The following is a 21,090-nucleotide window of genomic DNA, read 5'->3' as shown; positions in this document are numbered from 1 at the left end:
GTACAACGTATATTTAACATAACTCAACATGTCATTTATATATATATAAAACGGTACAGCGTTCTTTGATCCGATAAATATAAACTTCTTTTGTCCGTCCGTAGTCGAGACTCCCAGCGGGTGGAAATAAAAAATACAAACATTGAACATATTTCTCTCTCACACAGAAATTTTGATAATTTATTTTAAACCGCGAATCAAAGTTTTGATTTAAGGACTACATCATGCCTTTAAATCTTTATTATTATTCCGACTGTTTTGAATAACATGCAAAATTTTATATGAAAAATGCACAAATACAATAAAAATACAAAATTACATATAAAACGCGAAATAGACAAACTTTATAATTGAAACAAGCAGTCCATATAAATTAATGAGATTAAAAAGAGTTTTATATTGAATATAAAAACACTGGCACACAGCTCAAAGGTATTGCCGCGAAAAAAAAAAAACAAAAAAAAAAGAATTACGTAAGAGCATCGTCATACAACGTTGTCTTAGGTCAGGCCGCACACACGCGCACAGAGTGCAATGCACGCGAACGGTATCGTATTTTGCAAATATAAGTTTTTTAGCTATAGCTATGTAATTTAAACCTTGGTTTCCTTTCTCTTTCTAATTGGTACATCGTTTCTGCTTATTCGATGTTCTGCTTGTTTACTAGTACATTTGTCGAATTAACTTAATATATAAAATGTTCCGTGACATATGAGACCTACACAATGGATGATATTTAATGTATGAAATGCGTATTAAAAGCGGGTCTAAAAAGAGAAATAATATTTCTTCCGTTTGTCTAAACTCGTTCGGCGCACGCGCTGGTCGTGTATGTGTGTGTGTGTATGTGTGTTTATGTATGTGTATGTGTGTCTGTGTGATGCGTAGCTCTTGTCTTAGGTTAGGAAGGTGAGCGACCTCTCTCGTTTCGCAGACTCCTATTTATTTTTATTATGGCAACACGTGGACTGTATACTGCGCCTCCATTACGTTATCTGTCTTTGTGGAAATTATAACACACTACACTTAAATTATCAATTAACAGAAACAATATCCGTCCTTAAAAATATTCACACGACTATGCGTAACTTCAATAAAATTTTATATAATACAGTGAAATCGATTATGGATCGGTAATAAATTTAAAAATAATATGTCGTATAGTTGTTCAAACGCGATCTGGTCTTTGAACGTGAACTGCGCATACGCATTAATACTGTATGGAAAAGAACCATTCTGTATTAAAAATATAGTCTCTGGTGAAAGATTTAAAAGTATTCATTATACTTTTTATTTCTTAACACAGTCTGGACACTCGTTGCCTGTACGTAATGTGTGTGTAAATTCGTCTCAATGCCCAAACTACTATAACTATTCTGACAAATGGATAGTTTGTATATAAGAGAAGGATATTGAAATATTTTTTTTAGTGAATTATGCAAGATAAAAGCGTACTAATTGAAAAAAAATCTTCTAAAGAGTCGTTATATAAGACCTCACCTCAGTAGCATGTATCGACTTTATGTTTTAAAACCTTCGACATACATCAATATCAGTTAGTCACAGTTTTTAAAAGAATTCCCTGTCCGCTATCTCGGGTCTTAAAACGCAGGGCTAACGCACCTTCAGGGCTATTGATAAGAAAAACAAAGCGCTATCACAAGTAGGTATTACGAGTTCATTGACCTTAGGTTTTCTTAAATTGTATCACAACCAAACGAACCAAAACCAAATCTATTCCTATTACATAAGGTGCGTAATACTGTGACTAATAAAAAAAAAACTCAATAAAAATTCAAAGTGCATCACATTTCTTCGATAAACACTGTTAGATATTGCATCATCGTTCGATACGTAAAGAATAATCCCGACAGACGAATCTCGCCCTAATCACTTTACACGAAAGTGTAGATTCGCTCGAAATAATTTATTAGTAATGTCATTTGTGCTTCTCGTCCACGTTCGCGGATATTGCCAATTCTTTCACTATTCATAAATATAACGAGCAATTATAGGCTTATTTTGCATGGAATAGAAAACAAATTGGCGTGAATAATTTTTCAGTGTCGTCCTGTGATGCAATTGATGGACATTTTTATTATGTTAGGCTTGTAAGTGTGTGTACGGTGACCATTATTATAGGTCTACTTACGGCTATTGATGTTTATTAGAAAATATTTATTATTTATAATATCTATATAATAACATAAATATATATAACATAATAAAAAATAATTTCACTTATGAAAACTATGTAATTTTTTCAGATTTAAATTTTATTTTACTAAATATCCTCCCATATTATAAGTAAAAAGTATCTAACAAGTACATCCTATATTAGTGTGCGTGTGTGTGTGCGTAAGTACTGCCTGTGTGTGCGTGCTATCACTGAAAGAAATGAGGTTATCTGAATGCGCTGTCATTGTTTGTGCAAGTGATACGAGCTCGGTGCGGGAAATAAAAATAACTCCTTAACCTTGGAATACTGAAATGCACATTTTAATGCATTCTTTGTTTGACGTTCCCGAATATGAGTCACGTTGCATTTTTATATATAAACAGAATCCTCTACTTTCTTAGGGATATCTTGTTCAATGTTACACAGTCAAACACACCCGACTCCCACACACACACGTGAGAGTGTATGTGTTGACATAGGTCAGTTTACTTTTATTCCCACATCTTTATAAGATACTGTTACACATAACTACATTGGAGTATTATGTTTATTTAATTGCCTATGTGTGTACATATCCATATATTAAACACTCACGCGTATATATTTATATACTTTTTTCAACGTATAATGCAAAGAATAAGACTGTAGTATTTGTATGCCAACACCAAGCTCTATGCTATCAAAAGAATCAATGCTTTCTTTATAAAAGACATTTCATTTGTAACTTTGATGTTGCCCAAGGGTCTATAACTGGGTCAGTTAAACATCAACCAATTGATCGCAATGAGATCCAATAACTAAAGCTTATAGGCAATATCAATTAAAAAAGCAAACAATTCTTTTAAAACACACTCACAGAAAGACACGGAATAAAATATAAAAAAACAATCTTAACGTAATAGAATAGGGTTCAAATACCGTTGTTTCTGTAATAGGAAGTATGTATGTGGGTGTAAAATCGAGATAGTGCAATCTTAACAGGGATCTGGCCAGACCGAGCTGTCTCTTTCACTCACAATAGCCTACATTCTTGAAATAGGGACGAATCATTTATTTACTAATTCTAGGATTAAATACATCTACAGATCCCACTCTACAAGATATTGTACATAAATTCAGTCTCTTTTATACTCTACATTTCACTTATATAACAGATATCGCAAGATCAACTCTGATATCTAAATGCTTTAATATGAAGACATATTTAATTGACCAAGTAACTCATATTTACAATAAAACAGACATAAAACAAACTCAACAGCGTATCCTTTATATAAAAATAATTTCTTTGTTTACGAGCTTCATCCAAGGTTGATGAGTAACTCCTTGAACCGATACGTCGATAACTTTAAAAACTGTTCTTAATGTTTCACATGTGACGTGGCTGTTTACGTTAAATCATATCCTACAAAAAAAAAAAAACTCAAACATGTTCCGGACAGATTCTATTTTCAAAATGACATACAATGCCACTACAAAAAAAAATATTCCGGTACTTAATTATGCAGACTACAAAACTATTAATTGAGTAGACTAAAATCAAACCAATGTGAATAAAAAAAATCGATGTTCCGCGAAGGAAGACAGTTTTTTAATTATTGTACATTTTTACCCCTTTTAAATAACATGTTAAGTAACAACCAAATTGTACGGTACACGGGAAGTGATAACTTGTTAATTGTTACTTTGACACCTGTTCGACGTGACTGGGGTTAAAAAAAGGTTTATTGACTTTTTTTTAATCTATTTCAAACAAGGAGTTCCCGCGGTTAGATCTTTTTTTATTGTAAATGTAAAAATCTGTCATAATTAGTGAGACTTCATTTAAAATACTCATATTGAATTTTATTCTTGTACACTGTTTATTCTTCTAGCTATAAGAAAATATATATTTTTTAAAACAAAGGACTGAATACAAAAAATTGTATATATTTTTTATGACACGAAGTATATTAAACTCTATGGGGTCTTTATTATCTAACTCTATGACTCGCTATACGGATTTAAACAATTTATAAAAGCACAGACAAGTTCCAGAGTGTTAATATATAAAGTCTTAACAAATCCTTGTATATATATATATATTTTTTTATCGCGCCAACATTATTTTTAGCCGTGCCGACCTGCGCCTCTGACACTGGACGCATTTTTCTGAACTTGACTCAAATCCCATCTATTTATATCATCATTACAAACACTTTTTCTTGAGAACATTAATGTTGGCATAATAAAAAAAATATTAAATTGCTTGAGCTAAATCAAGCGTAACATACAAATCAACTGACCACAATAAAATGCAATTAAAATTATAGTCAAAAACTACATAATAACACATATTTTAATAAATGTCACCAGAACAGATTGCTATCACGGTAGCTATCAAAATAATTAAAAAAAAAACCCCCGAAAGGGTTGGGATCGTTTTTCTTAATAGGGACTTAAGGCTCGGAACAATTTGCTGAAATATTATGAAGCGTACATTTTTCATGGCTTTGTGTTCTAAATTTTTTATGTCCCTAATTACACGGGACGAGTCACGTACAGAGAGCCACGTCGTTTGATGTGTTTCATTAACGCCTTCGTTAACTTGTAAACTCCTGTTAAGTATATTTTAGTTAATCAATGTACTTATATGTTTTATTGTATTCAACAAACTATCTTTACTTTCCGGGATTGGAACCTTAGACCCATAGCGTATCAAAAGCATAAATTCTTTGCAATTTCTTCGTTGCGTGATAAACGGCCAGTTCCACTTTCTAACACGCGTGAAAGGGCTACAGCGCGGGACAGATAAACTATACAATAACATTTACCAATAATAATAATCAATATATTAATTATTTTATAAGATTTAAAGGTCACACATTGTATGATCTCTGAACAATAAAATTAATTTTAGTAACAAACAAAGCGATCTTTTCCTGTTGTCTGAAAAATAAGCGTTTATTACAGGAATTAGATAAAAAAATATATATTATAAAATTATTTATTGGATATATTTTCCTCGAAGGAACTTAAATGTTTAATTATTTTGAAGTCGTCAAGCGATGCGCGCGCTTTATTGTCAAGAGATGAAGTGTGATTTGTGGGGATATAACATGTTCGATAATGCATCAATACTATCACAGGTATATTTTTATTTATAATTCTGCAATATACAATAAAATAAATATATATTGAAATTTAAACTAATAATAAAAAGTTTATACTTATTTTGTCCTACTTCGCATACTTGCGTGTCTGAAGTCGTTTCTTTGCAATCGCATAGAAGTAAGGTTTTCAATAAATATAGCTATATATAACTAAGCAAAATTCAACTTAAATTATTTGTTAATGACTATAGTTTTATTCCTATGTTTATACTCGTAAATTTTTATATATTTGTGTATGAATATTATATATTTTTTTTTGTTTAAACAAATCATATATAAATTCATTAATACGATCGATTATTATTATTATTAAACAAACATTTATACGTTATTTTATTAACGTTTTAAGTACATATACATACTCATATATTAAAAATAAATGGAAATAAGTGTACGTCTACCCAACATCAACAAGAGTCACATATCATATCAAAGGCGGGCGTGCGATAAATAATTTTAAGTCCCTATAATTCCGCCTTATCTGACTCAGTGGTGGAAAGCAATTTCTTTGCCATGGCAAAATTATAGGAGGCCCGCGTGAAACTTTGCACCAACTGCACATAATGTTTTCTACACACGTACAAACAAACTCGATACGCAAATTATATAAATATATATATATATTAAATAATAATAATGCTAACATTTATACCTATGGTTGCTTATAAGGTCTTTCATGTCTTATATTCTGTTGTCTCTAATAACACGTGACGGATCGAGTTACATTTGTTTTCAATTACAAAATATTTGATTGTTCACAACATTAAAGTAACTAACGTGTCCCACAAAACATTAAACTAGCCTCCATATTAGAAAAATAATTAAAACGAGAACCATATGTGACATAATAAAATCCAGCAGATAATTCTTACGTCAGAACCCTTATGATATGCAAGACAAACAAAATCAGCCATCCCAAATTACAGATCTTCATGCACAAGAACGCCATGCAAATGCATGCACGCGAGCTGCAGCGCGGCCTCGGTGGTGAGGTGAAGCCGCACCAGTGCCAGCAGTGCTTGAAGTCGTTCAGCTCGAACCACCAGCTCGTCCAGCATATCAGGGTCCACACGGGCGAGAAGCCGTACAAGTGTTCCTATTGTGATCGACGGTTCAAGCAGCTCAGTCACGTTCAGCAGCACACCAGATTACACACAGGTAAGAAATATAAGACCTCCAAAGAAACTTGCCAATTTATAATTTAATTACATACTATTATAGCAAAGTTTAATTTTAATCTATTTAGTAGTTTCTGTGTGAAAAATAACATACATATAAACTTCTATTCTCTTAGTAATGTCATGATTTCAATATGATAACTATGTCATAGTGATATATAAGAAGTTCACACACTTGTATGATTTCAGAACGAGTTATACGAATAATCTGACGTACCTAAATAGTAAATATTGTAATAGCTTCGCCTTAAGCGGTTTCAGGCAATATTTTAAGACATTTATATATTGATTGAACTTCAAAACAAACGATTTTAAACCATACAATACGTTTATCCAATTAAAATATATTTAATTTTATAACGTTAAGGAAGTAAAGTGGATAGATAAGGAAATACACACACACACAATGTATTTCATCAGTGTAATTTATATTCCTATTACATAATAGATTTTGTTGAACGTAAAATAAAAAAAACGCACACATTCGTACAGGAACACACACATACGAATACAGTACAGATAAAATAAACAAATTTAATAAAACGAACATACATCAGGGCATACGGCTTGCGTCTTCAATTCCAAATTTAAACCACGCGGCCATTATAAGACAGATTGCATCGCTGTTTAACCAACAAAAATATGTTTAATATTCAACTTATGTACAATATAGGATGTACTTAAATAAATTTTATGGCTGTATGAAACATGATCTGAGCCTACAAACATTAAGTTGTTAATTAAAAAAAAATAAGTTATGTAACGTACGTACAAAAAACAGTATAAAATATATTTTATATAGTATATAAAACAAGTTATACGAGACCCACATCCGCCGCAAAAACAATCCGTGACTAGAACAACTTTTATAATTAAAACTACGTTCCAACCATTGGTCGGAGTTTCCGCGGAAAAAAAACATCTCCTCTGCCGTATACGTGAAAAGCGGGAAAAAAATATGAGCCAATGGCCGCTTGGTGTTGACCAACGGACCAATCAGAGAACAGCACTCATATACGTTCTACGTGTTTTAGAAAAAAATATATTTTACGTGTTTTTCCATTCTCCAACTAGCCAATGGGCGGCGTCTCGCTCCGGTCCTATGCCTCTTGTAATTGGATTTGTGACTTTTCTGTAATCTTTAACTTATAAAATTGCACCCATACATTATGTTCATTTGATGATTCTTATAATGAGATTAACAAAATAACTTTATGAACATTTAGGATACAGACTAGATTTAATTCTAATAATTATACCACAATTAACATTCAATGAATATACAATACTATTTATAAACAAATAAATAAGTACACTGTGATTAAATATTATCTAATAATATACAATTGTGTGTGGTATTAGTATTACCGATTTTTAATGAAAAAAAAAAAATGAAACAAAACGTTATTGTTCCCACGTTTTCTTTTCTACTGGCAATAATTAAATATTTATCCTGTATGCCGACGATCGTTGCCTGACGTTTGTAATGACTTTTTTAATTGTCGTCATTACAATGACACGTGACAGTTACAGTTTGACATCTGATGACATATTCACATTTGATATTTTTGACATAACATATAAATGTTTATATAGCGTCCGTTGTTTTATGTTAGATTCGTATTTAGAATGCGTGGATTTGAATGTGGTCGTGAACGGTCGTAGTAATTATTTGTTTTCAACGTTCTATAAAATTATATAGATGTGAAAGTGCTGTTTACCGTGGATAACGTTTGTATTTAAATTAAAACAAATTATATGAAATTCTACTAATACTGGGAATGCGAAGCTTGTGTTGCTTTGATATATGTTTGTTTGTGTCTGTATTTATTACTCTATAACAAAACTGCTAATATTATTCGTGCAAAACTATTTTTAATACAACAAAAATCTTTACGTACAAGTAATCTTTTGATTGGTTTAAAAATTGTCATATCATTTGTAAATCGAATGATATGTATTGACATAAGATACCGAATGTTCATAAAAAAAAAATTACAACGACAACTTACACTATTCATAGACTGAGGCCGCTGGTCCCAATGAGTCAAAAATAAATAGGACACATGCAATGAATTCAAGCTGAACATCCTGTATAAAGCAGAATAATAATTCTTTTTGAAATAAATTTTCCTATCAAAGCCGTAGATAAAAGCATTTGAGTCCGGAATTTTCTTTGATTTAACATAACAATAGAGCGAAAACAAATTTCTTAAAACTCTGACTGTATGAATAAAACATTACAATATATAGAACGACGTCTTACAACAACACCCTGTACATAATGAATATTGATTTAAAGACATTTTTTAAAGATGTCCTCGAGATCTCTCGTTCGGAAAACGTGAAAACTTGTTACTGGAGGCCGGGAAAGGTGAAAATGTAAAGCGCGAGACGGATTTTATATTATACATTCAAAATATATGATCATTTATTATTTTCATTACATTTATTATGACGTCATTCTTAAATGGACAGCAAACCAATATTGTATCATCTAATAATGATAACAAAAATTAATATATCCCTTTCGCTGTTCATTTAAAATGATTACTTATACGTTTTAATATAATTAATACATGTTATCATGGTAAGAGTATTAGTAAAACGTTTATAAGGCTCCACAATATCACCAGGGAACCCTAAAAAACGGAGCAAAGACTGTCCGAGCGAAAAGTATTTTACTAATTTGCTGAGTTTCATCCCTTTTGAGATTGTTAGGAAGTTTTTTTATTAACATTTTCTGATATCACTTTTGATCGTCTGACCCCGCCAGCTGATTTTATAAAGACATTTAATTTTTAAACTCTCACAATAACTTTTTAATTTCATACTAAGTATACATCAATTCATTTCCATTCACCTGTACCTCTTTAATTATAATTAAATTCATAAAACCATGGTCACTTTACTACATAGTCATATTTACTCATGCCACGAAAATGTAGTTAGGGGGTGTTATATAGATGGGGGGTCATCCCGGGGGAGGCCGGGGGGAGGGGGCAGGAGGAGGGAGAGGAAATCAATACAATCATCGCGATGACGGTACTACTATACAAATAGTGCACGCAACTTTAGCGTTTATCATATAATAAGTAAGGCACATTTTAGTTTAACATTAAATTATATACATATGTGCGAGCGGCCAGTGATCTGTATCGTACTTGAATACTAATTTTGAGCTTAAATTTCCGAATCACAATGATGTGTTCATTATATGATGGTTAATTTAACCGACGCCATATAGTTTAAACTGCCACTTAGCTATAACGTTTTATAAACATTGTTAAAACAACGACAGTGCTAGCCGAAAATACTAAATATGTATTGCTTGGCAAAAAACGGAACATTTAAAATTATTCCGACGTAAAGAATAAACACACACATATATATATATATATATATTTTTTGTATCCATTATCAGTTCATAATCAACATCTAGACCTGTAATACTAAATATTAAAAGGTTCACAGTAAAATACAGTATGCAACCGCAGTTGCGGCTCGGCTAATGCATTTCCTTTAAATTAAACTAAGCTCTACCGAATAAACGTTAATGTTCGATTTTATAAACTCTAATTACAAGGGATTTGTAGTCGTAACCTGCTGTACAATTCACAAACAGCTGTGATTTAAATGATATATATTATATATGGTTTATACAATTACAATGAAGTCTGCATGTAGTTGTCGGCCATATTTATTTAATTCGACGGGCTGTGTTGTTCGAGGAGGGTATATTAAGCCTTGTCCTTCGGGATTTGAGGTAACTTGAGCACGTAATCCGTCTTAACGTTTCCATAAAAAGATATTAATGGAAAAATTTTGTACGAGAAACTTCAGCCCACGGGGGGGCGATGCAATCGGTTTTAATATTTGACGGATAGCGAATTAAATAATATATAAAACGGAGATAATGTGGACGGATCGCACATAGCACTGTTATATAACTAGAGAATTATTAAATTTTAATTAAAAAGTTCAACAAAAACATCATTTTATAAGTTAGTTCTGTCAGTGGTACACGTGGGAGCTGGCTGGAAACAGTTCAACAATTTTGTTTTACAAACTTTTTGCTAGTCGTGAAACCATTTTTAAATTAGTTTAAGCAATGTTTCGAACAATACGCTGCTAGTCATTCGGTCGTTTTGATTTCTTTATCGTGGCTGATGATATTTTTACTCGATATTTTACAAACAAACAAACCAATGGAGATGTAATTTCAATGATTGGTCCCGAGTCCCCGTCGCTTATCTTTTTTTTTTTATTGTAATTTTTTTGTCCGCCGCGTCTTCATGCTACCCTCGACTAAGGGAAGGATTCATCGACCGTATCATCTTGATACTGGCTATGTGTATTGAATACATTTTCTGCTTATAAATATGTATACTTTAATGTCACTGAAGCGAATCATATTACGCTGTGTATATACATAGTTTTACGATTACAAATAAGAATAAATGAAAAAAAACATGATGGCGGTTCTGTTTATTAAATAAAATATCGCATTTATTTGAATTATTTTATCGTTATAACATGAGACGTATTGTTTAATTAAAGAAAAGCTATGAAAAAGCAATAAAAGAAAAAGAAAATCTATAAAAGCTAACAAAAACGTATTGTTTAAACAAAGAACAGCAATTTTTTAAATATAACAAAGTATCAAGACATGTCGTGTCATCTATAATGAAGGCTATTTACAGAAGAGTCGGAAAAAAGGTTATTTCGAATGATCGGTTTTTATTTGATTTCAGGCGTGTTTGCGTACAAATTAGCGCCACCTTCTAAATGTTATGTCTTTTTTTCCATCATCTTCCCTTCGTTCACTTCGTTATTTTTTACGTGAAGTTCAGTTAGAAATTTTGTTATCGAGAGTTGTTTTAAATAAAAAGTATCCAGAACTTGATCCGTTTACCTTAAATTTAATGTAAACGAATCATAACCCTTTTTTGGAGGAACCAACTCCAGTTATCTTTCAATTAACTTCAAGTGTTTTTCTTATTCAACAAAAATCACTCGAGAAATTATTGTAAACGCTATATAAATGAACGTTTTTCTTTCGATTAAAAAAATATAATAACAATACAATATTATTCATTATAAGACATATCTATTAGTTTAACTAATTGTTAATATTAATAATATTTAAAAAAAAAGCTTTTTGAAAATATACTTAAATCGGATTTACGGAAATATAATTATATTTCCGTAAATGGAATTCACATAGGGCGCAATACATATATACCCAGCTACATATCGGCTGGGGTCTAAAGTGCCCATCAAAATGAAGAACATTCAAGTGTTAAGTAATGAGAAAGAAATCACGTCCCCTCGGCCCCCGGCACAGATGTCGTAAGATTTTTGAGACAAAATGAGCTTTTGCCTAATTTATTTTTTGCCGCCTTTCTTTCCCCGCCCCGGGTAAATATTGACATGATGTGGTGAAAGAATATTGTGGATATCGTACTTAAAAAAATACTGTTTTTAAATGATTTTTTCGCATGTACGAGAATAATAAATATATATGAATAAAATTATTACAATTTAGTTATTTAATAAATATTATTCCAATATAAAACAATCTATTTTAACATGTTCTTCAACACCTCATCCACTATAATCGAATCTTGACATTTGGGGACATCCAAGACGTTTTTTCCCCGGAACCGGACTTTCGGCTCGACGATTAGGAAATTATATTGAGGGAGGAATTCTTCCTTTTTTCAAAGTGTCAGAGGCGATTGGTTATTAAATGGGACTTAGAATTTTACATTTTTAATTGTCTCAGAATCCCATCTAGATATTGGTTCAGTTTTATTTATATATATTAACTTCACCGCAATCTCACCGACAGTTCAAGTAATTTTTAACTGTTATTCTCATAGCAATATTGAGATACGTCCTGTGACTTCGTTTGCATTAATTAAAAGAAAAAAAAAAGGAAATAAAACAATAGAGAACAAACGCGTTTATAAAACAAAGTATCAAACGTACCGCGAACAAAAACTGAAACAATTTAATCAGCAGCGAGAAAAAAAACAAAGGAAAACAGTCGGCGTCTTGAATTCATTTTTATTACGTTACAAAGAATACAATTAATTGGTGATATTAATTATATAGTGCTTTGTTTTTATTCTCGTTCGGTCCACGAGACCCTAACCCTTTGTTATGCCATATGCTCTCATTTAAGGGTCGAACTTCTTAATTTTCTCCTTAATCATAACATTCGTGTTCGCCTACTTTTATTTTATTTTTTAATAATAATAGCTCTATTTTATCAATTATTCTCTATATAACCTAGTTGCTGGTGTTTTTATAAGTGTGGCGAATGTGTGTATTGAAGTGAGATGACCGTTTTAACATAACAATGATGCCTTGAGACAATATTGCAACAGAAAAACAGGTTTCCTGCATTTCAAATATGCATGTTCTAGAACAATGTATTTTTAATAATGGCGTTGTATGTACCGAGCACCGAGCACCGAGTATGAGTTATGAACGTCCAACATATGGTGATGTAGCTCTCAAGCCGGAACCAACCCGTCGATATCGGCGGTGATTCTTTTTTACCTGACCCCATGAACGTAGTAACAGGTGCGAGACGGGAATCGAGATATTCTTTTCGGCCAAATCAAACTTCTGCATCTTCTTTATTAAACAAAAACAAACGAATCATCATCATCATCACTGCTGAGCAAAGGCCTCCTCTCACGTGGGGAAGGTTAGAGCATTAATCGCCACGCTTGCTCAAGACGGGTTGGCGATTTCAATCTTATAATTTTAAAATTATAAGAGCAGGTTTCCTCGCGACGTTTTAACAAACGAATGTCCCAAACGAATTCCCTAACAAATACAAATGAATAGGACATGCAAACTCGCCCTCAATCCTCGCCTTTGTTTTTTTTCTCCTCCAACTTGCTACTTAGCGTCTCATTCTTCCACCGTTTCTTTAATTAGCAACAATGGGATTGCGTGCTTTACTTTTTTAATTTAATTACCGTTTGAAAAGACAATGGAAGCAACATGTTCAGCCATTAAATATTTGTAGCGGCATTCGAATTTTTATTATGCTACATAAATATAATATAATCATTAAAACGTTAGCATGCACATATATTTCTTGGGATAAGTGCACTATTATGTTATTACAGGCATCAAAAGTTGCATCAGTAAGAGCTAACGGTATCGTGCAATACCGTGGAACTGGTTCTTGAAACTAGGTATGGCGTTTGGTTTTCTTTGCGTGTGGCCTAACTGACCTTTGCTGCTGAAGGGTTAAGTTGTTTATCGTGTACACCTCGCCTTAACTCTGGACACACCTTAATTAAAACATTGATTCGTATTAAAATTATCAACGAATTATCTATTCAATTAAAAGAAAAAAAAATATTCAAAAAATTATCACAAGCCTCGTATGAATCGCATCTAAATCAAATCTCACAAAAGTTTTTTCACTTCATTTAAACTTAAAAGATACTCGAGATAATTGCTCCGCTTTCACCGATGCCAGATAAATCGAAGGAAAGTAATTTTCACAATTTTCCCTTATTTTTTGTCGTTCTTAGTGGGACCATTGTGAGCAAAGAATCGGTGATTAAAATTCAATTTGGGAACAATCGAACGGATAAGACGCGGTGCATTCTAATTGGACGAATAATTACACAGTTAGGATATCTCTCGGATTTAATGTTTTATCTTTATAATATTAAATGTCAAACAGCAACACCAATAGACTGATAGTTTCTTTACCGCCTTAATAAATTTTAATACTTTATCGTTAAGTATTTCACGTTATTATAGCTATACATATATATAACTCAGATCTAAGCCAGTCATTATTTTTATTAATATAAGATAGGGATATTATTATTTGAGCTTCGCGAGCCATATGCATCAATCCATCAAATTATCCACACACTTGGTCAGAATTAAAAAAACTTAACCCGGCGTGTACAAACATCGGACAATGGGGTCCAACAGACCCCGGTCTACCTGTGAAATAATAGCTTCGCACTTTATTAGCATAATAATAGCGTTAGAACTATTATTTTCGGCATATTGGCTAACAAATGGACAGCTGCAGGCCATTTTTTCTGTTAGGGTCATTGTCCACCGGAATTTGGGCGACGATGCGTTCAAAGGTCACCCTTTTGGACGATTTTCGAAACAATAGACAAAATAGGATACGCTTCTGATATGAAAGCGGGACGTGTGACGTACACAGACACACACACATAGTAATAGTAATGTTTCATTTGCAAATTATTATTATTATTATTATTATTAATTATACCAATGTTTATCTTAAAAATATGTGCAACGAGAAACATATAAGTAATTTATAATCTTAATAAAAAGCATTGCTTAATTAAAAAAAAAAACACTAAATTAAAATAGGATGTGACATATACATATAGTATGTAACATATCGAGTGTGTCCGCGATACCCTCGTCAGTAATAACAGGTAATCAAAGGGTTAGTTCCCGGTTAGACGAAAAAAATATATCAAGGGTAGATTCATAGTTAAAGATTTATACGTATTGTGTTACACGGTTTTTGTTGAACTAACGGTCAATCGTTGAACGAAACGGTTAAATAAATAATTTAAATTTAACTACTGTTTGCTCGTTACAATAATTCAGTGAGTAATCTTTATAATAGTTTTAGTATGTTTTTTATATCTAACCTAACATCGATTTCAGTAATTATAAACATGTATTATAGAATATTTTTAGTCTGTGTAACTAACTCCGGCAGTGCAATCGCATTTCGAAGTTGGCGTTGTCTGCAATTTAAATTTTTAAAATCATCGCCGTTTCAGAATGTCGTCTACGAATTAAAACTAGACCGATGAATAAAAATAATATCTGGACTGAGACTCCGTCTATAGTGACACTAGGGTTGGGAGAATATAGTCCGATTAAGATATATGAATTAATTATTATACGTATAATGAAATAAAATAAAAATAATTTTATATTTTTCAAACACTCATACTGAAATGAAACTAATATTTTCGGATTACTAGGTACGCGTTATTTTTTTTTATCGTTTTATTTCCACAAACTTCGGGAGTATGTAGTTTTAATAATAATAAAATAGAGCGTAATAATATCAAAAGATTAGTTTCATTGTTTAAAATTTTAATTATATTTTTATTATGTTGGAAAATGTATTGAAATCTTTAAATAACGTAAACAACCCTAACAGTTTCCAAGTTAAAGGAAACTTGCTAACTATAGTTCTGTTCTTTTTGCATTTTTCTCGACAAACGTTTATTTTTTTCTTCAGTTCCTCTCCGCTTGAATCTTTTTACTCTTGAAACGTGTACCCTTTACAGAAGTTGGCCGGCTATCTTTCTTAAGTTGACTGTTGAGAACAAAGAATGAATGGAGATTGTGCTAGCAATTAACAAACTAAATAAATTATCATCAATGTGAAATGTTTTAAAATTTTCTCCTCATTAAATATTTATGAACGTTAGATGCGGTCTATCAAACGTTTAGTACAACTGTCGTAATATTTGTAGTAACATCTCACAAGCGACGTAACGTTTGTTTTATACCGAGTGTTTGTCCGTTTTGCCTCACGATGATAAATAAATGAATACAATAACGTTCTGATATAATGTTTCCACTTCGACTGTTTATTTAAAATATTCATATCATTTTGAATTCAAACAACTCTCCAAGCATTTCCCTGTTCGTTGAAAACTCCTTAAGTTTTTATTTGACCACTGAAGCATTCGCGAGATAGCGCCGCGGTGAAAATTAAAAAAAGCATTGAGAGATAAAAAAAAAAGTGTATACTAGAGAATTCCAGTCGGAATAAAACTTGAGCGGTGCTCGGAACTTTTATAGCTTTTATATTATTGTTTTAATTTGATAACAAAATGGCGTATTAAATTCAATATGGCCGTCGCATACATTGAACTGAACGCCAATACGCATCGCCCGTCGCTGGTTGAATACTATTATATTTTTCCATGCCCACTGCCCACCCTTGAATAGTTAGGGTGAGATAGTTGGGGGGTAGTGCGTGACCCCCCCCCCCCCCTCCCACACGACCCTCGCCCCCTCAGACCCGCGGGGGGTCTCAGCCACCCCACCCACACCCGGGAGTATGCACTTACCGTGTGTGCACGCAAATTCATGCCCAATAATTTAAATTTCCGATAGCTACCCATTAATACATAATTAATGTTATGTAAATCACGTTTTGTTATATAAACTTATTTTATATACTTATATTATTATAATTCTATACCTTAATGACATGATAAGATTATTATTCTTTTGTTATTTTCTTTATCTTTTATGATAAGTCTATTCTGAAACATGAAACAATTTATATCTAGTGAATATGAACAAATTATAACGACTGTCTCCACTTGAAGCCGTTTCACGATCAAAATAACTTCAAGGATAAAGAAATAAAACACAATAATAAGAATATTTACGTAACCGTATTTATTTTTAGGATTTATCTACAATTATAATACAAGATCCGCTACAACCGTTACCACCGAATCCAATGCTATAGTATCAAAGACATTAAACAGATTGTCTATCTAAACAAAATGTACAGTTTAAGATATAGTTCTGAAAACAAGAATTCAACATACAAGTCAAAATGGCGAGTAAGATTGCGTTCCAAATTCAAAAATAAATCCGCAGCGCGCCGACGGCTGCTGCGTTTTAAAATCGACAAAGAATGTTTTTAGCTTATTTTTCACGACGAGAGTAATAAATGTAATTATATATGAAAAAAATAAATAAATGTTGAAAAACAACAATTCCAAATTTAAAAATGTAGTTGAACCAACATTTAAAGTTTTTTTTTTGTGTATTTCTAAATGTTTTAAATTTGGTGAGTAATAAAATTTATTGTAACATTTTTTTTATAACACGAGCCATGTTTTGTCTGGAATGCCAAACCTACGCTCAGTCAAAGGCAAGACATAGCGGGGAAGTACTTTTGTATGTAAATAGAATGCGTAGGCTTTAGGCCGCCTAGCTCTTGTGAGAGCCTAGATTTCGATATCAACAATTGTTACTTAAAATTAATTACCATTTTATTTATTATTCTAGTGCTGTGCAGCTTTCGACATATTTACGAATCGGATTATTGGTAATGTTTATGTTAAATTTGTCTTTTATACTATAAATAAGATCATAAATAACAGTAATAAATATTTTTAACACGACATACAAACGGATAATTAAATTAATTCCTTGTAACCAGGGGAATTTGCAAATTAATACCAATAAATACTACAATCTAAGTAGATACCATCCTTTGCGAACATCGTTCAAACTGTGCTAAGGCAAACGCCTTTCCCTTTACATTTATTCATAGAGAAATAACAAAAATATCCATAGACAACTCTCACCAGTCTACCTCGACCCCCCTCTCCTCTCTATCTCTCAATAGTTTCTAGGGCGAGGGGTAGTGCCGAGCGAAATGAAGGGTCACTGTCGGCTGGACGGTTTTACGCGTAGGTTGTATAGGTTGAAAAATGGCTGGTCGGCTACAATAGTATGGAGAACGGTGAACCCGGAAGAAAATCGCTTTGGACAAGATTAAATCTGTACTACGACTAGTTTTTTAGATAATATCCGGACCCGGCGTAGAAACTTATATTATATTACTTAACTATACATTTACTTTGACCGAAACCAGTCTATATATAAACTTAGTTATTTTATAATTCACAATATAAAATGATTAGAAAAGTTATTAAAAATACACAGGCGGGGCACATACTATACAGACAAATAGCCATTAACCGTATGATATAAAGGAGCCAGTATTTTACATAAATATATAACACGGCCTTGTAAAATTTAGTGTCAATAAAACTTACAACTTTTACGGTGCATTAGAAACATTCTCTCACAATAACCGGTAATGACGTTATTGATGTATTATAATAATTTAATTGTACACAAGAGCTATGCATAAACTACAGAAATGGTTCCGTTAATGCATTCAAATGATATATATCTGTATGTATGTCATATTCATATATCGTTGGTGGCATCTAGGAAATAATTCTACAATATCTTTCTTAAATGTGTGCACGCGCATTCTTCTCAAACATGCAAAATACATACACACACACACATACAAAATAATGTTGTTGTATGTGTGCGTGCGTTCAATGCCCTATGCATTTGCTTGGTGAGGCTAAAAGTATGCGTTCGTTTTATTATGGACTTATTTTAAAAATGAGCTCGCTCTTGGGTTAGGTCGCGGTTCGTGTTACGTTTCGGTATATTTGGTGAATGGTCAGTTACACCGTCGGCTACTTCCAACCTTTACTTGTATTTTGGCGGTCAATGTGTCAATTGTCTGTTGTTATATTTACGTCTGCGACGTCAGAGGTAACCGACCTACATTATTAACATAATCGTCTAAATTTTTTGTTCTTTATATACAATTCGTTAATTTTAGCTATATTTATTAATCTTAGCTTTATTTCCTAATTGGGTCACAACGGAACTTCAGCGGACCACGTTCAATGAACCATCCTTTAATGAGATCAAATTAAAACTGTACGAGAGATACGATACTGTAGTGTTATATAATAAAAAAATCAATTAAATATCTTAAAATAATAACACAATAACGAGAATCACGAGATGTATTAACATTATGAAAGGCAGACGTAATTTCTATTAAGTGCTCGAGTAGGAAGTGGCCAGTTGAAAAATCTGAACCAACGAGATGCTTAAAATATCATTAGTCAAGTATTATATTATAGTAATTTAAGACGCCATGAACATGCGACGTAATGGATTTTTTTATGGCATATATTATTCACGATACAACTTGTAGGTCTCATTTACGGCGTGTGTATAGATTGTCTAGAACCGATCGTTTGATTATTCCAGGGGAGCGTCCGTATAAATGTCATTTGCCTGATTGTGGCCGTGCCTTCATCCAGCTGTCGAACCTCCAGCAGCATCTGAGGAACCATGACGCTCAGGTGGAGAGAGCAAAAAATAGACCATTCCATTGTAATATCTGTGGGAAAGGATTCGCGACTGAGAGCAGCTTGCGTACTCATACAGCCAAGGTGAGCATCGAAGTACATGATCCACAGATCAATGAAATAAAAAAATAAAAAAATTGCCAGTAACATAAAAAATGAACTAAACTCTTTGAACGATACTTTTTTAACGTTCAAGGTGCAAGTCCACCGAGAATGACATAAGTCTGATCGAAGCTGATTCATATGAAATGACTAATTTGTTACAGTATATCATTAAATCCTTATCTAAATAAAGTGTACTCCTTCACAGATCGTTACAATAATGTCTACAATATACTTTATAATTCATTTTATAGCAATATATATTTTGAGCACCATTTATTTTATCTATGTATATATAGGGTGCGTTTTTTTTTTGTTTAATTTTTGTTCGAATCAAAATTCCCTTTGGCTGTTATTGATTTGTGTTCCGTGTTTCTTATGATTTCAAAATTCCTTTTGTTGTTGACATCATGATCCTAATCTTTGCACTGCTATGCCCGCATCGCCACCGCCCGGTGGAACAGGAGCTTCAGCTGCACCTTGGTGTTTTGCAGCAACACGCGGCGCTCATGATAGGGGGCGCTACGGCCACCCCGTGTCCTATATGCCATAAAGTTGTTTTCGGGGGCGAAGCCCTAGTAGAACATATGAAGAACACGCATAAGGACCCGAACGCATCCGGTGTTGCGAGTAAGTTTCAGGCTGTTCGGCTTTATTGTGGGTCTAAAAGGAATTCCATCTATTGTATAGATATGGTTTCTTCATTTTGGTGTTCCAAGTCTTAGCTATAATTTAGTTTAAGCATCTTTTCTGTTATGAGTGTTGTTGTCACATATGTTGTCTTGTATGGATACATAGTTTATATTTAGCTAAAAATCTGATTAGCTCGAAGAACACTCTCACGGAAGGGAATTTAGTTTGTAAGGAGGGTTTCTGGAAGGCTATAACTGCTTTAAAATACCTAAAATTTAATTCCTTAACCAGATATTGTTCTGTTTTACGTGACGAAAGCCTTCCAGTTGACTCTGAGCCATCAGGGGTGTTGAAACCAAAAACGTATCGTTTCCATAGCTTAAGTTACCTGGTACATAGTGTAAGGCACACCGTCCGTCTAAGCAACTGTTATTGTTTCTCAAACGTAGTTTTCAAAACATTTGTAACATCAACCGTTCTTTGGACGTTGTTATTATCATAACATGTTTTGTTTATATCATTTCTATGCTCCGTACTTTTACTAACTTACTAACGTGAGGATGTTTTCCCCCCTCCCCTTCCCCCCACTCCTCACCGGTGACTGGTAGGTCCGCCGGCCACGTCACCGTATCCTAAACTGGACCCGTATGTAGCGAAGCGGCGTACGGCGAACCACCCGTGTCCTGTCTGCGGGAAGCACTACGTGAACGAGGGTTCGCTGAGGAAGCACCTCGCCTGCCACCCAGAGACACAGCTCACCAGCGGACTGAGGATGTGGCCCTGCTCCGTCTGTCAGGCCGTGTTCACACATGAGAGCGGTGGGTATACGAACATACAAACCAATAAAG

The 21,090-nt window shown here is 33.1% G+C and overlaps 1 protein-coding gene across 10 annotated transcripts in view; it reads left to right on the top strand.

Moving 5' to 3' along the window:
- LOC116775882 (zinc finger protein 287-like) overlaps nt 1–21,090 on the top strand; it is a 53,560-nt gene that overhangs the window by 25,942 nt on the left and 6,528 nt on the right. For 8 of the 10 annotated variants that reach the window (XM_061524458.1, XM_061524456.1, XM_061524454.1 and 5 more), the window contains 4 exons: nt 6,258–6,489; nt 19,407–19,591; nt 20,074–20,239; nt 20,851–21,060. In XM_061524458.1, coding sequence (XP_061380442.1) covers nt 6,258–6,489; nt 19,407–19,591; nt 20,074–20,239; nt 20,851–21,060 — 793 coding nt within the window. The remainder of the gene's footprint in view (nt 1–6,257; nt 6,490–19,406; nt 19,592–20,073; nt 20,240–20,850; nt 21,061–21,090) is intronic. The other 2 variants (XM_061524452.1, XM_061524455.1) reach the window with 2 other exon arrangements.

The sequence above is a fragment of the Danaus plexippus genome, chromosome 24 (assembly GCF_018135715.1).
Source record: "Danaus plexippus chromosome 24, MEX_DaPlex, whole genome shotgun sequence".
Taxonomy (NCBI): domain Eukaryota; kingdom Metazoa; phylum Arthropoda; class Insecta; order Lepidoptera; family Nymphalidae; genus Danaus; species Danaus plexippus.
Note: the sequence above shows the minus strand (reverse complement) of the source record. Positions and strands in the feature narration are given on the sequence as shown.